At 39.7% G+C, this 19,944-nt stretch overlaps 1 protein-coding gene across 4 annotated transcripts in view; it reads left to right on the top strand.

Annotated features, from left to right (window-relative positions):
- LOC119721922 (protein kinase C delta type-like) overlaps positions 1 to 14,423 on the top strand; it is a 66,822-nt gene extending 52,399 nt beyond the window's left edge. For all 4 annotated transcript variants that reach the window (XM_038191878.1, XM_038191876.1, XM_038191877.1 and 1 more), the window contains 7 exons: positions 1,040 to 1,175; positions 3,158 to 3,331; positions 4,933 to 5,024; positions 5,985 to 6,186; positions 8,008 to 8,196; positions 10,997 to 11,125; positions 12,629 to 14,423. In XM_038191878.1, the coding sequence (XP_038047806.1) occupies positions 1,040 to 1,175; positions 3,158 to 3,331; positions 4,933 to 5,024; positions 5,985 to 6,186; positions 8,008 to 8,196; positions 10,997 to 11,125; positions 12,629 to 12,775 (1,069 nt within the window). In that variant the 3' untranslated portion in view covers positions 12,776 to 14,423. The remainder of the gene's footprint in view (positions 1 to 1,039; positions 1,176 to 3,157; positions 3,332 to 4,932; positions 5,025 to 5,984; positions 6,187 to 8,007; positions 8,197 to 10,996; positions 11,126 to 12,628) is intronic.
- The last annotated feature ends 5,521 nt before the right edge of the window (positions 14,424 to 19,944 follow it).

Raw genomic sequence — 19,944 nt, 5'->3', positions numbered from 1 at the left:
TGAAATTTTGTAAACAATCTTGTCTGAAGCAATATTGCAATATGTACTGGCTTGTGATTCTGTTATTGGTAATTGTAATACCAGTATCTTCCCTTTGTGTTTGATTGTATACTTCTCTTGTAAACCCACCCCCCCCCCAACAAAACATTACATGTCGCCTTTAAGGGTTGACTGTTTGTACCACAGATGAATTGAGTCTAGTTACTCTTATGTGTCAGCATGATTCATGTACACATTGTGTTTTGATTGCTTGTTAAACAAAAGTCAGCTTTAGTACATGTATTTCTTTACACCCATATGTCATGGTTTTTTACCATCTGTTTCTGTATTGTGCAATTAGTGGCTTAAATGAAATGTGATGTTTGCTACATGTATGTACATGGCTAACCTTCGATACAAGGAAGAGACCATTGAACTCAGTTGACATTATCAAGAGTTAATTTCACACACATTCCCATGAAAGGCAAGCCCAATCCATGTACGAACATGTACTGGTGCATCAATGGACTGATATGATAATTTGTGACAGACGGTCTGGAACATAGATTGAGATTACTTGATAAGTTTTTATACCAAAAATGTGTATACACATATCGAGACTGAGTATACAGTGTTTATACATGTACGTCAGTGAAGGCCAGAACCTAACTGATTCACATCACCCAGATGCAAAATTCCATCTTACACATGTCTTATGAAAAATGTGTATGCACTGAACCGTTTGGGAGGGGGGGGGGGGGGGAATGTTTGACTTTTTAAAATGAATAGCATAGACATTTTGCACATTCAAATATTCAAATACCCATCATTGAATTACAAACATATTTATACCATAACATAAATTGGCACCTGGGTTGACCTTTGACCTGCCTTTTTAAACTGAATAGTATAGAAATTTTGCACATTCAAATATTCAAATACCCATCATTGAATTACAAACATTTAAATCCTAACATAAATTGGCACCTGGGTTGACCTTTGACCTGCCGTGACGTTTGACCTGCTGTGACCTTTGTCTTGCTTTGACCTTTGTCCCCAGGGCGATTTATGAGCCGCTGTGGCAGGCTCTCGCCCCGCCCGACAAGCAAGACAAGGCCCCGCCCCCACCTCCCAAGCTGTACAAGATTGAGGATTTCTCCCTGGTCAAAGTCCTGGGCAAAGGAAGCTTTGGAAAGGTAGATAAATCTTTCATTTTATTTTTTTGAATGTTTAACTTGTGAGGACTTGTAAGGACTGGACTTTCATGCTACTTTAACTAAACTGGTAAATGGGTCATTCCATGAAGTTGAGGAACAGGCCATCATTTTCTGAGGTCTGAGTATAAAACAGTTTTTTCTTTGTTATGGAATGGTTATTTCTAAAACAAATATCATTTGACAATAAGGCTATAAGATAAGCTTTTAAATGATACCAAGCTCGATGATATTCAAAAATATTTCTCATACCCAAATTCTGTAAATGTTATGGCGTCAGTACGGAAGCTTGAATTGCCTTCCGCAATACCGCGTTACCGCGATAATTTATCGCAGAAATCAGGAAATTAAAGATAATTCCTTCCGCGATACCGCGTTACTGCGATAATTTATCACAGAAATCCAGAATTCAAAGATAAATCATTCAGCGATACCGCGTTACCGTGATAAATTATCACAGTAACGCGGTATCGCGGAAGGAATAATCTTTGAATTCCGCATTTCTGTGATAAATTATCGCAGTAACGCGGTATCAAGGAATACGTATCTTTGAATTCCGGATTTCTGTGATAAATTATCACAGTAACGCGGTATCGAAGAAAAGGTATCTCTGATTTCTGGATTTCTGTGATAAATTATCACGGTAACGCGGTATCGAGGAAAAGGTATCTCTGATTTCTGGATTTCTGTGATAAATTATCACGGTAACGCGGTATCGCGGAAGGAATTATCTCTGATTTCTGGATTTCTGTGATAAATTATCGCAGTAACGCGGTATCGAGGAAAAGGTATCTCTGATTTCTGGATTTCTATGATAATTTATCACGGTAACGCGGTATCGCGGAAGGAATTATCTCTGATTTCTGGATTTCTGTGATAAATTATCGCAGTAACGCGGTATCGAGGAAAAGGTATCTCTGATTTCTGGATTTCTGTGATAAATTATCACGGTAACGCGGTATCGCGGAAGGAATTATCTCTGATTTCTGGATTTCTGTGATAAATTATCGCAGTAACGCGGTATCGTTGAATGATTTATCTTTGATTTCCGGATTTCTGTGATAAATTATCTCGGTAACGCGGTATCGCGGAAGGCAATTCAAGCTTCCGTATGTCAGCCATAAAAAAATGTTGAAAAAGTGTGACAAAACAAAACAAAAATTTATGAACAAAACAAGGTTTGGATGTAACAGGATGTGGCTTCCGGTTACATCCACAGCTTGTCCATAGTCATCACATGTAAATATATATTGTGTACAAATTTACCAACTTTCCAAAATCATGTGACTTAAATTTGAATGAATTGTTAAACCACAATGTATGGGCTATCAAAAAAAGCATAAACAAAACTTGAACAAGCAATTTGAAAATTTGACCCCAATATCACACTTTGTATCTCAACTTCATGGAGTGACCCAAATATGTAATATCACAAATTCTATAGTTGCATCCCCTCTGGTATTCGTTTAATATTGTTTAACAACGTTGCCCATCTATCCTTCACCATCATTTGAAAATTGTCAGAGTGTAACAGATTTTGAAGAGGAATACTGCATGTAGCATTGTTTAAAATAGGACTGGTGTCAAATACACTGTGAGATTACTCTGCCTGAAATGATATTGTTTAGAAGAAAACTATGCTCCGTTTCAAAAAAAGTGTGCCCCAGGCACCTGTTTTTGACATATTTTCATGTGTTAGCAATGGAATCCAGTCACGAGGCCCAAAAATTGTGTGCACGTTTTCTCACCATGTGTAGTATCCTGAGCTGAATCTTCAACAGGTTAGTTGCTATGCACCCTTCTGAAGATTTTGGGGATTGTTTTGCCTCGACAATGACGAAAATATACAAAAATGATCCCACGTGCCTTTATGACAAGTACAATCTGTGTTGAATGGCTGTACTGTTTATGTAAGACTGGTGAAATTGTTAATGTGTCGATGATGATGTTGTGTCTTTGGCCAGGTCATGCTAGCTCAGTGTAAAGGCACTGACAAGTACTATGCCATCAAAGCGCTCAAGAAGGATGTCGTCTTGGAGGATGATGATGTGGAGTGTACTATGGTGGAGAGACATGTCCTGGGTCTGGCCTGGCAACATCCCTTCCTGACCCACCTGTTCTGCACCTTCCAAAGCAAGGTAGGAATCTAAGAGCCCTGTCACACTTCTGCGTATCCTAATTCCTTATGAGTTGCGCATTGACATTTTTTTCATACGCAGTCGTACGCACAGTACGCACCTCATATGCATCTCGATCGTTTTGTGTAAGTTTTATGTACGCAGGTATACACATGGTACGGCCCAGTACGCTGGATAGTTTTGGGCATGCACAAAACTACGCTGCGTACGCTGTTACGCTGTTACGCAGGTCATAAGTTATAAATACGCAGCGCATCGGTCCCGCATCGGTCGTGCGCGGTACGAGTACGCTGTGTGTTCGTGGGGGATTTAGCGGTTCATACGCAGTAATACGCTGACCTCCCGGCACGCACCCCGTCAGCATATGAGCCCCCTATATTGGACGTATACATAGCGTACTTGCAGTGCAGATACAACGCACGCTGAACGAACTCATAGCGAATGCCGACGTATTGCGTCAGGCATGCGGTCGGCATAAGTCGGGTGCGTCCGGAATACGCTCGGAATGCGCACTGCATACTGACCTATTCGCAGCCAAAAAAATAATGTTGTGCACTGCATACTTAACTCTTACGCATCTCATACGCAATGGATGCGCTGAAATCGTTACTTGTACGCTAGATGTGCGTCGCACATAAGTCAAAGTAATTAAAAAATTTCGACGTTTTGAGCGTACGGCTGCGTATTGCAAAATTTTGATAAGGAACTCATAAGGAATTAGGATAGGCAAAAGTGTGACAGGGGCTTTATAGAGGGTAATGCCTTTGTTTTGCTGGGATGCATGAGTGAACCTTATGTGCTTTCATTATTACTGAATTAAATCAATCATTGCCAGACACTCGGCAGTACTTAAACCCACCATATTTATTGCTGTCAGTCAAGGCATGGTACCTTCAGTTGACAAAATTGACACAGCCTGTCATTTGCACCAATATGAGCCCAATTTATAATTTAATTTGTTCTTGTTCATTGTTTGTTGGGTTGTCTTATTGCTTATTTGTTTTTAATCAGTAATGGTTAATTTTCCTGTTGATTAAGAATGTGCCATGTGTATTTGTTTAATTTCAATTTTATTTTTTAATTTATATATTTTTACGTTTTTTATGATACCTGTAAATGGCGGGTCTCCGCTGTTGGTTATGAAATAAATAAAATTAAATAAAAAAGTACAATAAATTTACTAAACTTATAAAAATTGTCACTTGATAAGTTTTGACAGAAAAGGTATCTCTCTTCATTTTGTCACTGAGAGAGGGAGGGTTAATATTTGACATGTTTGAGTCGGGGGTTAGGAAGTGCTTGCCAACTTGGCTTGTAGATGAGTTATATATACATGTACAGCGTATACATGTTTCCTTCCTTCAAAATTTGAATGTCAACGTCATTCACGCGAAAGTAAAATGAATTCGATTGGGTGTACAGTGCTAGTGTCGTTGCGGTTTGAGGAATTTTACATTTTCATGAAGTGAAACTAACAGTCTCCTATCTATTGACCAGACATGATAACATGCTGTCTTGGTTTGTGATTATTCTCATGCCAACAGATATTTTGGAGTAATTTTTGCACCGGGTTTATACCTTGTCAATCTTGTTCTTTGCAGGGTCATCTATTCTTCGTGATGGAGTATCTGAACGGCGGTGATCTCATGTTCCACATCCAATCATCACTCAGATTTGAAGAGAGAAGAGCAAGGTACAACATATGCTACATGTAGCTTTTCCTAGCAAGTTCATCTTAATTGGAAGCTAGTTTTAATGTAGCCTCATTTGTTTTTATGCAAAATTGAATAATAAGATCAGCATTCAGTTTACCTCTAATACAAAACAAAGTCCTCCTTAATCATTGACTGACTGCAAGTAATTTGATTTTGAAAAGTGAAAGAACTTTTCAATTTCTCATTAAAAAGTGAATAACTGTTGTACAGGTTGAGTAAAAAAAAACGAAACCCAAATGTTGGGACCATTGTTTTAAGGAAGTTCTGAATGTAGCATTTTCAAAGTCTAGGATATGAAAGCCCAATTCATAAGCTTTCTTTTAGTACAAAAATCATTCAAATCACTCATGTACTGTTCAAGTTACAGAATTTTAAACACAACCACTGTTTGAAGGTTCTGTCCACGGATCACAAAAAAATTCAGTGTTTCATTCAGCAAAACAAAAACAAATCACATAGGGATGTGTATAAATTGTTTTCGTTTTACTGAAAGAACGCACACCTTTTCTATGATCCGTGGACAGAACTTTAAAACGGTGGTTGTGTTTAAAATTCCGTAACTTGAAAAGTACATGGGTGATTTGAATGATTCTTGTACTTAAAGAAAGCTTGGGCTTTCATATCCTAGATTTTGAAAATGCTACATGCAGAACTTCCCTAAAACAATGGTCCCAACATTTGGGTTTCGGTTTTTTTTACTCACCCCGTATTGATAAAAAGTCTTTGGGGTCAAAATGGTATGGACAAATCAACTTTCATTTCTTACACAACATTATTAGTTTTAAAGCAGCTAATTGTTCATTGACTATATGATGGTGCGTTATTAAGTAGACATTCCATAAAACCAAAAAAAGAATTATAAGAGAATCATCCGTACGTCATGTTTTTCTCATTTTGATAACTTGATGCCAATAATCAGCAACCCATCTTTCTGGTAGATTCTATGCTGCAGAGATCATCTGTGGTTTGCAGTTCCTCCATCGTCGCGGCATCATCTATCGTGATCTCAAGCTGGATAACGTCCTGCTGGACTTCGAGGGCCACATCAAGATTGCAGACTTTGGTATGTGCAAACAGAACATCATCAATGAGAACAAGGCATCGACGTTCTGCGGAACTCCCGACTACATCGCGCCAGAGGTAAAATCTTGTTTAATTTCTGGAATTTTTGCTTTTGGGGAAGGCTGTGGGAGGTGTGGGATGGTGTAAAAGAACCAAATAAAGAAAAAAGATTACGGTGGAACGCCGCTATAAGGAACATCGCGGGATCCACAGAAATTGACCTATTGTGGTAGAATTGCGTCAACGCAGCTTGTGAAATATTGTCCAATTACATGATATACAAATGAACTCAGGACGCGCAACATCTGAGACAAACAAAACTTAGTGTACAAAAACTCCATATGGTTGTCTAAGGGGCGTAGCTAATTCGCAAACGGCAGTAGGTCAGTTGTTTGCAATAACGATCGTTCGGTATAGCAATTTTAAGCTGCCGGTGCTCCGGTACTCATTTTTCAATAAATAGCCCCCTGCAGAACTTCACCATGCATGCCCTGGTACTTCTAGATACTGAAAGATGACTTTGAACACGTGCCAACTATTGAATGATGTAATCACACAGATAGTGAGCTTACTACCAGTACCTACAGCAATGGGTGGCTTTCCCCTTCGATTCCTTGGGAAAATATTAGCCACTTTTCGCTCTTCTGTTGACATTTTTCAAGAGCAATATTCCGTTCACTTTGTACAAAAAAATCAAGAGCCAAGGACGATGTTCGGTACAGCTGAATATTCGGTATAGCGGTGTTCAGTATAGCGACATTCCACTGTACCCTCACCCAAAATCCATTACAATCCTAATAAATAACAATTGAGACTGTGGACAGATTGAAAAATTGACACTTATTTTTAATTGGCCCTAACTCAATTAATATCTACCCGATTTGAAATGTTTGTTGTTGTTGAAAAGCTAATGAACTACACACTTCAAATATGTATCGATACATGAAGTTGCGATGTATTTTTGTTAAAGCTGTGAAAAAGAGGGAGCTTAGAGGGTTGGAAGCTTGTTTCATTTTTTTAAAATTATTGTTATTAATTTCTGGTAATTAAACCAAGCATTCCTCAAAAGCGCCTTGTGGAGTGGATACAATGAGAAGAAATTACAGTTTTGGAGGTGGGAGGAAAGCCCCAGACAAAAATATTCTGAGGAAGACAGGAAGGGACTGAAAACCCAATCCACATGTTGGCCAAGGCGGGATTGGAACCTGGGTCACAGTGGTGGAAGGCGAGGAAAGTACCGATGAACCCACTACCCAGCTGACTCCCCACTACCCAGTTGTGATTAGCCTTTCTAAAGCTACAGTCTATCATTTGTAATTTGTGCATTTTGTTCGTTTGAAGCAACAAAAGAGTTCAAAATCTAATGAAGGATACTGAGCAACTAACCTGATGAAGGTTCAGCTAAGCTTCAGCTGTACATTCCGAGAAAAACAGCATTCTAAGATCTCAATTTCAAATCAAAAGTTACTGAATCATGTTTTGAATTGTTTTGAATTGCAGCTATACGTGACGTCGCGCACTGATCCGACGAATTACAACAGCCGCGCGGGCATGTGCGTCGTTCCAATACTTGTGCGCACTGCGCTGAATAACAAAACGAACTACTAATTTAAATTTTCCTACGGTGCTTCTTAAGAATCACCGTTGGATATGCCTTCTTTCGTTGATTACTTCAAAATGACAGCTTCCCAGAAAGAATAATTCCACAGGGAGTTTAGTTCCCTTACTATCTTTGAACCAAGTTTGTTTTTCAACAATAATTACGCCAGTTACTTTTCGGATAGCTGCAAATGATGGACTCTAGCTTTAATCACACCCCATAGTGAATATTCATATTTTAAGTGGTTGGTCACAGTTCGTGCAGCGGTTTCTAACCAGTGAGGCGTCTCCTCTCCACAGATCCTGAACAGCCAGAAGTACAATTCCTCGGTGGACTGGTGGTCGTTCGGCGTGCTGCTGTACGAGATGCTGATTGGTCAGTCTCCTTTCCATGGCGACGACGAGGAGCTGCTATTTGACTCCATCCTCCATGACACCCCCCACTACCCACGCTGGCTGTCCACTGAAGCCAAGTCGTGTGTCTCAAGTGTAAGCAATCACAGCCATTGAGTTGTTGTTTTGTTGTCGAATCAAGTCACAAGTCACTCACAAAGTCCTTCAAGTCCTGTCACATGTAACTCACAATTCAAGCCTCTTCACAAGGCCCACCACGAGTAACAGTGGATGAACCGTTGCCAAATTATGCCTACATGCATGTTACAGTTCTGTTGGATACATGTAGCTTGTGACTTGACTTAAGACTTAACCCTAACCCCCTAGGCCCTTGTTGCTTACAACCATCCTCAATCCTCCAAAATCCTCCAAAATTTTTTAACTCCGCCTAAATTTTTCAAAATTGTCAGACAGTCCTGCCTCAAAATGCATTCATCCTCAATCCTCCAAAATCCTCCTTATCCCAAAACTTTGCACTCGTGTTTAAATGAAGGATAACCAACGCCAAATCCTTCAAAATCATCAGACAGTCCTGCCTCAAAATGCATTCATCCTCAATCCTCCAAATTCCTCTTGTGCTTCATTCACCATTCATCCTCAATCCTCCAAAATCCTCATGTGCTTCAATCACCATTCATCCTCAATCCTCCAGAATCCTCATTTGATTCAATCACCATTCATCCTCAATCCTCTAGAATCCTCCAAAACCGCCAGGAGGATTTTGGAGGATTGAGGTGGGTTAGGGTTAAGGACGTGTGAGGAGTGAGGACGTGTGAGGACTTAAGAGGACTTGCGATGACTTACGTGGAAATGTGATGGCCTCTGGTGCAAAGAAAGTCAAGGACCTCTCTTTGAAAGAAAAGATGGTATTTTCCAAACTTTGGCTTAACCCATCAGCACCTTGGCTTCACCGTATGTATTCACTGCAAAATCAATAGAACCGCAGAGTGCTCAGGCGGTTTTGGGCGCTACAATGAGTAACAGGCAGGGCGGTTTTGGGCGCTACATTGAATAAAAGGTTAAAGAGGTTGTGGAATGCTCGAAGACATTTCCGTCATTTTACGGGTATATGTAGCCTAAGGTGTGATGAAATAAAAACGACTATTGTTTCTGTCATAAAATGAGTACAAAAGGTACTTTTGAGAGCTGTTTTTCAAGTCCTGTCGTGCCTGTTTCGACCGAGAACGTGCAATTTGTGTAAAAGTCGTCGTTGCGGGCAGCAAACAAAACACAGTAAATCGTGACGTAATAAACAGGACTCCCGATGCAGAGTAGCATAAACGAGTCCTGTTTATTACGTCACGATTTACTGTGTTTTGTTTGCTGCCCGCAACGACGACTTTTACACAAATTGCACGTTCGGGTGGAAACAGGACCTGAAAAATAGCTCTCAAAAGTACCCTTTGTACTCATTTCATGACAGAAATGACGGAAATGTCTTCAAGCATTCCACAACCTCTTTAATCTACAACATGACACATTTATAATGGTTTAATGGTGTATCATTGCACCCCATGAGGAAATTAGACCACTGCTAGAGAAAGAGTAGAGTCAGAATGATGTCAATCAAATTACCTTTTGCCCTTCATCGACGCATAAACACTGTATACCCAGTGTGTTACCTCCCGAGTGAAAGTTACAGGTCGTGGGTTCGAGTCCCACCCATGACGTTTATACGACGGTGAAGGGCAAAACCTAATTTGATTTACATCACCCCAACGCAAAAATTCCACCTTATGAATAGTTAATGCGATACCCGCTGCTATGTACATCTGATTCGAACCAGCCAACCGATCCCGTTAGCTCGGTGGTCGAGTGGTAAGACGTCTGCACTAGAAAGCAGGAGGTCCTGGGTTCGAGTCCCACTGGAGTGATGTTTTCCAACTTTCACTCGGGAGGTAACACACTGAGTATACAGTGTTTATACGTCGGTGAACGGCAACACCTAATTTGATCTACATCATCGCGACGCAAAAATTCCATCTCAGAATAATGTTTATAGTGTTTAACTTGTGCTTCACCCATCAGTACCTTTACTACATTGTATTATATTGTAACTATTTCTTGAGGAATCCATACAACCATAAGAGTGCTGAGGAGGTTTTCGGGCTGCACAGGGAGTAAGAGGCAAAGCATTTGGGGCTGAGTAAAGACTAATGGTCAATCATGAACAATTGAAGAATTGAAGTGTAAACTTTCATATGTTCAAAAGAATTGTGACACAGAAGATTACCTCAAAGGAATGTGAAGTGCGGCGCACAGACATTTGAGAAACCTCTCAACTGAAGTTTGTACTTAAAGGGAATGTACATCATTTGCTTTTGCTGTAATTTTCAGAAATGGATGGAATTGGGGGGTTGGAAATATATAGCAAATATAGTTACACTAACTTTTTTGAGGTTTTGGGTTCAAAAATGCTATAAAAACCAAGAAAAACAATCATTTTCCTGTAGTCTGGTTCCCTGACTCCATATGAGAAGAAACAGAGCAGTTTACATACATTGGGGAATTGTAAAGTCAGGGAACCAGTCTAGCTGGCTCGTACCCGTTCATAGGTTTGTAATCGATTGCAAACAAGTACGATGGTCAATTGGGGCCAGTATTTGAAAAAAAGCCAGTTTTTTCCAACGCTCATCGGCCGATCAGCGTTGGAAATTGATACAAAAATACCACTTTCTTGAAAATGACAGTATACCAGGTGCCATGATTTTACAGGATGCTTTACACTGTCATTCACTAACAGTCCAGCAAGGTATTTCAAAATGATTTGGTAGTTTTATTTTTTGATGTTTGCAAATGTTGTATTTTCCCTTTAAGCAGTCTGGAATTTAGTTTTGAGTCCAAACTCTAACCAGCTGTCCATTTCACATGTTGTATTCGTCATTGAACTTTGCAGCTGCTCGTACGCGACCCCAGCCAGCGGATAGGAATCAAGAGTGAAATCCGCAACCACGATTTCTTCAAGTCTGTCAACTTCGAGAAGCTGGAGAGAAGAGAGATCCCTCCTCCATTCAAGCCCAAGATTGTAAGTACAGACCCTTTCAAGATCTGATCTATTTGTCAAAGATGTCGCAGAGCAGTGAGCCGCTCTACTAATGACGTCACACTTTGTTTGCATGTGCACTTTCCTATGGAGCCAGTGGGGGCCCACGGTCCACTGAGCAGCACAGGAAAGCACACATAGAAACAAAGTGTGACGTCATCAGTACAGAGGCTTATTCCATTTTTTTTTTCATGTAACCACAGAGTGTTGTACGTACTAATAATAATAACAGGTTCTTATATAGCGCTTTTAACTAAGATCAAAGCGCTTTACATTATTATTACCCCTAATCATTGGGCCAATTAAACATTCCATATACCATCTCAGCTCCCTGGGGAGTATACAGCTCGATGCTGCCTGTTAGGCGCAAAGAAGCTAATTCAATCACAATAACCATCACTGCCCTCATAGGTACCCATTTACTCCTGGGTGGAGAGAAGCAATGAGTGACAAAGTGCCTTGCTCAAGGGCACACGCACCATGACCCCGCCAGGACTCGAACCCACGACCTGCAGCTTTACCCACAGACCACGAATCAGTGCCCTTAACCACGAGGCCACAGCACTCCACTACTTTAATTTCCTGGAATATTGTACAAATGACATCAGTTTTAGCTAAAAGACGCATACCCTGTTAAAGAAGTATGCCCTATGGCCTTTAAAAAAAAAAAAAAATTCGAATGTCTAAGTTTCTCCTTTTTTCCCCTCCAATTTTGGGCATTTGCAACCCTCTGCAAAGAACTTTCATTTTCCACACAAACAAGCCTTGCCTGGCAAGAGCTGAATTAGTATTGCCCCATAAATAATTATTTTTTGTAAATAAATAATTCAACAATTAAACGTGTTGGATTTTTATTCATTCAGGTATTGTTCAAAAACGCATACGTTTCTTATAGCTAGGAAAATAGCATTTGAAAAAAACAAGGAGAGTGCCAGTGCCACTGTAAGGCCAAAAAAAAATTTTTTCGGTCTCTGGTCAGACCAAATTTCCGGAATTGACGCGGCGACGCGGCTTTTTTTTTTTTTTTCTTCAAGCTTGGATTGTACAGACAAGGTGGGGTACTATTTTGCTTTTTTGGTGTCCTCATGTACATTGGTGTCCTTCATAATTTGCCTTGGTGCTCTCGATCATTTGCCGTGGTGCAATTTCCCATTCCTTGGTGCTCTTTGGTAAAAAAAAAATTGAGGAGGTGCGGCAATAGAGGGCGCTGTTGGAGCTACCGCGGAACATTTTGGAAAAAAAACAAGATTGACACGCATGATTAAAATCGACGCGCGCGCTGACCAGAGACCGACCTATATTTTTTTTTTGGCCTAAGGTGTATCTTGTACAAGGTCAATAGAAAAAAATCTGTGCAATATCTCATCAAATGTACTCGCATTCCCTCGCCATTTCAAGATTAAATATAATGAACAAACAATAAATTACAATTCTAATTCCAGGAATACCTATTCTTTCTTGTTTCCCCCCCCCCCCCCCCCCCAGAAATCTGCCTCTGATTCCAGTAACTTTGACCCCGAGTTCACCATGGAGAAGGTGGCCCTGTCAATGGTTGACCGACAGGTCCTCGAGACCATCAACCAAAATCAATTCCGCGGCTTCTCCTTCACCAACCCCATGATGGAGCAGTAGTTTAAACGGCTGGACAGGAGACTAAACTCATTCAACAAAGCAACAGACAATGGGAGGCTGGAAGCGAGTCTAACCAACAATGATCATGTGTAGCTATAGTGTGAGTCTAACCAACGAATTTACATACTTTTTAGCATTCAAGTGATGTTAGACTAGAAGGTGGCTGGAACACAGTCTAACAGTGGTAGAAAGTAGCCCGACTGTTGTCGTATTAATATTTCATTTGTACAGTTTCAAGACAAATTTAACACAGTGTTGTATAATGGTATATTTATGTTGTATAAATCCGGCATTTGTTGAAGAGCTGTTTATACTTTTAGTTTCACTTCTTGGTTTGGGGTTTTTTTTCTCCTTTTTTTTTTTGGATTACACAGACTGATCGTGATAATTTTTGGATTAATCTTGAGAGCAAACAGTTAAAGAACAAAAATTTCCAATGTAGAAAGTAGACTTCCTCTTTTAAACCCTCCTAACTCGTGCATTTTAAAAAGCATGTATTGTCTTGGATGATGATGATGTCAAAAGTCTATCATGCTTAGGATATGTAATTGAGCCCCGGTTCTTCCAGACGCAGTCTTCGACATTTCAAAAGGGTTGTTTTTTCCAGAGTGACTCTTTTCCATTTTAAACGCTAAATACCAGAGTGTAATCGTGATGGGAGACGTGTTGCACATTCCATGAGGATGACAATGCAATCAGAAGATTGTTCGGTATAAACAGTGTTCGTTGTAGCAGCATTCGATTGTAAAATGAAATAGTCGGAACCACATTTCGTTAGGCAGCGTTGCTGGCACTGGCAATGCATTGCAAAAAATGCAATCAAATATAGCATTTCATATTCTCTCATGTGATTGTGTATAAAAAAATATGGATCAGTAAATCACACATGTAGCGCTGATTAATTATGTTTTTAACGTTGTTTCCAACTTGATTGCATTTGGGTGGTTTGACAGTCACGATTCCAAACGTTGCTCACGAGTATTTGTTAATCTTTAATATTTTATCTTTCCTCATGTATGTACTTATAGTTTATCATTTGTTAATATGTGTGTATATATTTTACCCAGTATTACAGTTACGTTGCAAATATATATTTTGTATTTCTGGTAAGCTTATTCTCTCTGCCTCACACATGTTGTTCTTGCACAACATAGTATCTGACAATTGTTGCTGTGTAATGTGTTCTTGCACAACATAGTATCTGACGATTGTTGCAGTGTAACGTGTTAAAAGCAAGGTTTGTTGTTTTTTTGCTTTGAAAAAATGCTTGTCAAGGAAAAGCAGATACACTCTGCATCATTAGCACTTATTTGAATGTTTGCTTTGGATTTTAAATTCCATACAAAAAGTTTCATTTGCATTCCTTGGCCGAGTTGGGGTGCATATAAACCCCCGTAGGAAACAGATCATGTTCATTCCAATTTATTACGTATTGAATCATTCCCAGCTGATCAACAGTATACAAATAATGAATGTTTATGTGTGCAATGGTAAGAATAATTTTATCAGGTGACAGATGGAATGTTCAACAAGCGCGAATCTCTAGTTGTACATATTTTTTGTCAATTGTTTTTTTCACTGAGCTCTAGTGAACCATTTGATTGGACCATCAGACGACCTGGCTATTGTTCACAGTTGCAAGTATATATTTAAAAAATAATAATTTCATTCCCTGAGGCGAAGCCGTGTGGGTTGGAACATTCCATCTGTCACCAAATGAAAATTATTCTTTCCGTTTCACGGATTTGTTTTATACAACACCAGAATAAATCCTCATCATCTGATTAGTCAGAGCTGTAAAAAGTGTGACCGTGCAATGGAACTTCCATTTACCGTGGAATACATCTTCTATTTCTGCCGTGCGGACGCGCCATGCGTTGGGACGAATAATTCAATGACGTATAATTCAATGACGTATAATTCAATGACGCATGATCCACGACCAGCCAATCAAATGACGGGGATTTATTCAGGCACTGTATAATTCCGAATATCTACATTTTATGCCGCGATATAAATTGAATATTCCATATATATTTTCACATAATAGCAGCTTATCACCATGAGAAACTGTGATTATTAAAAGGATATTTATTTTTTTGTGGCAATTAACAATTTTTTTTAAATTAAGCATTTACAGTAATGTTTCAAATTAATCGTGCATTAAAACAGCGAGTATACATGTAGTTGTCAATCGTTAACGTTTAACACACCATTCCGCTTGCATTATAAATACACATGGACCTTAAACAGGGTTTCTTCTTGTCGTTTTGTATTAAAAAAAATTAAAAATAAAGAATAACTTACAGGAAAATAATAAAGAATTTCTTACTTCCAATAGAAAACCTTCAGTATTGCTTTTTGTCATAAATGCCATGTAAATGTAAATATCAGGGCACACTTTTGTCGCAACACTGCTTCCTGTGCGAGGTGTGCTAATTAAAACAAAAATGGTTTTGGGTTGTAGAATGTGTAGGTCAAACTTGTGTCAACAGTAGGGTAGAAAATTAAATTTATGTAGGTATACTTCTTGTGCATCAATATCTACTGCCATAAAAGACCGGAACAAACCAGCAGAACATTTTCCCTGCTCACGGAAAGTTGTGAAACATTCCACAGATTTCAAAAGTTTCATAAGAATTGCTATAATTTCACTACTTTGCTCACTCCCTCTGTTGTAAAATTATAGGAATTCTTATGAAACAATTCCTAGAATTTTACTACAAGGGGAGTGAGCAAGATATTTTCATGCAGTTGGCATGGATTTTGAGGGGCATAGCACTTGTACTACAGGGTGGTGCAAAGAGAAGGAAAATCCACTTTTGACAGCAATTTTCACCTACTTGTTGAGCATATTCAATTTAACGGTATTAAAATATTGATCTTTAAAAATAAGTGACGAAAAAATGATTGCAAATGCATATTTTGTTTTTGAGATATTGTAGTTTATAAATGTCATGTGCCAAACCCGTTTGCCCACTGACGGCTTTATTCCAGCTGCTTGACAGAGCTCCGGAGCTTGATTTGAAGACAAAAAACACTAGACTAGACTTACACATAGACGACAGTGATTTTGGTGACTTGTATTCAAATTGGCATAATAACACTATTCTTGCTATTTTTTTTAATACTTTTTTTCACCAGTATACTTCACTACATGAGAGAGAAAAAAAGTTCAAATAAGTTAAGTAGGTTAAAATTCCTGTCACAAGTGGGTCTCCTTCTTTTCGCACCACCCTGTACATTGCATTTGAGGAAACCCTATCCAAGGGAAAGTACAATCATATTGCAGAATGTGGCGGAGTACAATTTCTTTGCCTACACGGTACATGGTTATATTGGTGACACGTTGTGTCTTTGGGAAGTGACTTCAGACACTTCAGTGGCGAATGTGTGTTTGCAAGTTGTTGCCAAGTAGTTTGGATGTGACCTACATGTGCCTGTGCACGTATGTTAGTCATTTTCTCCAAATCTTTGTGTTCAGAAAACCAGAGAATCACAAGCGTTTGTCAAGGCAAATTGTATGATAAGAAGTGCTTCACATTGGTCAGCCTGGAAAATGGGGGAGGGGGTGGGAATAATGTACTTAAGGGAAATATTACTTTCACATTCAAAAACGTATTATTGGATCGGAAAGATGAAATGATCACCAAGGGTGTGTTTGAGTAGCTCAATGGGGTCGACTCGGGTAAAGGCAGACAGGTAGCCACGATAGCAGGGCTAATCAAACGCTCAAATGCGGGCCAGCATTATAATCCTCAAATGACCTCCATAGCCACGGTCGTAGCCATTGACATAACGCCCTGTTCGGACCGAGTCTTATTTTTTTAAATCTACTGCATTTACGTGAATCGCAAAGAGTAACAGCGGGCTGGAATTACAGCCTCTTGTAAAGTCGCAAAGAGATAAATAACTAATTCTTAGACTTTTCCGTGATCTTTTCTGCTGTCCGGCTGCAATATTTGTCCGTTTATTGGCATGACCAACACATGCGTGTGATGTATTTCCACCACTGACTACGCTCTACGAGCAGGGTCCGTGGTGGCTGGCCCGGGTGAGCCCCGAGAATGACGTCGGAGCTAATCGAATGGCACAGCTACATGTAGGGCTAACCCATGTCGACTGGGGTGAGCTTATCGAACACACCTGTGAATACATTAAATTTGTACATATGTAAACATTATAGTAAGATTCTTTAGGCTGGTCTGTGTTTATGACATAGTATCGTTTCAAACGAAAGCAGTATAGCATATGATCCTTGTATAGAATGAAAGAGTCAAATTTGGTTACAAAGTTTTGTAAAAGCTCAGTGCTGTATTAGCAACAACAAAAAAACAACACACAAAAGCCAGAACCATGTTGTATCAATTTTTATATTTATATATTTGTCAGTGCTTTGTACACGTGTAAGCAATAGTTACAGAGTTAGGGGTTTCGGTATGTGTAGTGTTCCAAAAAATAAGAAAATTCATGTTTAAAAGAGTAACCTCCCTCCTCCCCCCCCCCCCCCCTTAACAATAGCACAAAAACAAACAGTTCTTTTTAATAATTGATCCATGCGGTACAAGTACCCGGTAGATAATTGAGATATATAGCAAAAATCAATACTTCAAAGTATCTGTCACCTGTAATTTTAAATTAAAAATCATGAATAACATCACCTTTAGCATATTTTACATGTATATTTCGCTTGCTGGAGAAAATATGAATTTAAAATGGTGTAAAAAAAGCTATTTTTGTAGTAGTCTTACCAATGCAGAACAGATACCACTATAGTCCTGTAATATTTTAATAATGTGAAGTAGTCTGCTAATGGATTTAGTTTGAAGGGAAATAAGACATTACTGTCCAATAAAAATCAATGCATTTTTGTTGTATGCATAAACAATGGAAGAATTATGATGTAATAAATGTTGCAGGATGTTAAGAAATAAATGGATTATTCGACGTAGTAACTTTGTCATCTATATCTTCTTGGGCAAACTTGGAATATTAATAGAAATGAAAAGGGGTAGTGCCTCTAGTATTATACAAGGTTCAGCTCCAGCCCCCCCCCCCTCCCCCTCCCCCCCCCCCCCCTCTCAAAAAAAAAGGATCTGCCAGTGCGTATACTCCGTATACCCCGTGTCAACTACATGTAAAACATATTGCTGGGAGCCATCATGTTTTTTTCTACACCGAAGGCCAAAAGATGTTGGTTATCCCACAAGGTTGTGTGAAACAGAATATTGCTGTGTATCTGTGTCTCATATACCCCAAGACAAGAGACACGCATGCCTTCGCTCGTACCCCCCGCCCTGCAAACAGGGCGCTGGGATACTCTGATGAGCTTCACAGAATCTTGTGAAGTAAGTGGCCTATGACCTACATGTATGTATAAAGCATCTGGCTGCAGCTGTTCAAGACCGCAGTTAGACAATGTGCGCAAATGCTATCCGAAAACTCGCCATAGAATTGTGCACATTCCATACCGGATGTGATTTCTGTTTCATTGCGGACCATTTGGACAAAATTTTGAGCGTCGCATAATGTAATCCGACCGTTCGTGATTCGAAACGGAGCCTGAGCGAGTGACAGGAATTGTAAATTTACAACACAGATAAGTTTTACAGAATTTCATACATTACGCTTTTCACAAGAAAAAAACATCTCTAAACTGGAATAAAAGAGTAATGAATTAGACTTAACGGCCGTTTCAAACCTTGCCGGGTCATGACCTTGATGACGCGCAGGTCACTGTCCACGCAAAATCCAACCAATCAGAGCGTGAATTCATCAGAGTATCCCAGCGTCCTGTTTGCAGGGCGGGGGGTACGAGCGAAACACATGCCTTGATGAACAGTGGAACTGTGCCACCAGGCCCCCCCCCCCCCCCAAAGTCATGCCACCGATGCACAAACTGTCATGCAGTAGCCATACAATTTGCCCCTGACAGAGTCCATAAAATCCAGTTTGCTGCTAAATACAATGATGCTCCATCACAATGACTGGAGAGTCTATTGACTTGATGCATACATGTACATGTACATGTACAGACATTCATGACATTATGTACATGTACATGTCAGTAACCCCGCAATGTTTCCAATATGCATTATATTATGAAATAACACCTGTGAAGGGCAACTTTACACATAATTCTATGCAAATAAAATGTAGAGATTGTTTACAGTACCCGCTGCTACATCAGATCCTAGTACACCATATTTTATGAAATTACATCGGCAAAGGGGAAGACAAAATATTAAACCCTCCTCAACAGTTGTAAAGAGATAGTTAAGCCCGGTACATACTTCATGCGAATGCGATTCGAATTAGACGTCACGAAGCAATCGCTGCGAAATGCGAATTTGCTGTGTGAAACTTGCCCTGACGTCACAAATTCGCGTTGAACCGGCCTTTAGGCAACACTTTGGAATGCATTGTCGACATACTCCTAGTCTATGCAATATCCCCTACCACAGCAAGGGTCTATGATATGCGAGCAGATTCGGCGATTAATTATGCAACACAAAGACTATGTCTTGACCTCGAGCTTCTGACCATTCAGCGGGTGCCTTCTATCTGGTCCTCGGAAACCCGTTATTACAAAAACATGGCAGCCAAATTAACCAATCAACAGCTTAGTCCACTGATCGAAACGACATCAGGTTTTCTGAAGTCGACTCCACTTGGCTGGTGCGCGGGGTCGCATAATTTGCATTGCTCACATATCACACGTTGTTACCGGGAGGGCTCCGACGGACAACGGGTGATCAGACTACTTCTGGCTCTCACACAAAGTCGCAACAGGTGCATATTCGGATTAAAATTAACACATTAGCACCTGTACGACATATCATTGAATTACATTGTGTTTATTCACTGATAAACCATTATTAAATATTAAGTCTGTGTGCGTTCAGGCCCTACAAAAAGGATTTAGGCAAAACTAACAAGTCATTCAGCTAAGTTACAACTGTTTCCTGCTGGTGGTGGCCACTCATCTGTTAATAAACTGAGGTAAAAAAAACCTGGTACAGGCTCGGGCAAAAACCCGAATCTAAGCTCTGTATTCAGGTTTGGTCTTAAAGGTATAGTCCATCATTTGTATATTTCGAGAAAAACAAAATTCTAGGATCTCGATTTCAAATCAAAAGTTGCTGAATCATGTTTTGAATTGGGCCTGA

The sequence above is a fragment of the Patiria miniata genome, unplaced genomic scaffold, assembly GCF_015706575.1.
Source record: "Patiria miniata isolate m_02_andy unplaced genomic scaffold, ASM1570657v1 HiC_scaffold_14, whole genome shotgun sequence".
Lineage (NCBI taxonomy): Eukaryota > Metazoa > Echinodermata > Asteroidea > Valvatida > Asterinidae > Patiria > Patiria miniata.
The sequence above is the reverse complement of the archived record's forward strand: the minus strand, read 5'-3'. Positions and strand labels throughout refer to the sequence as shown.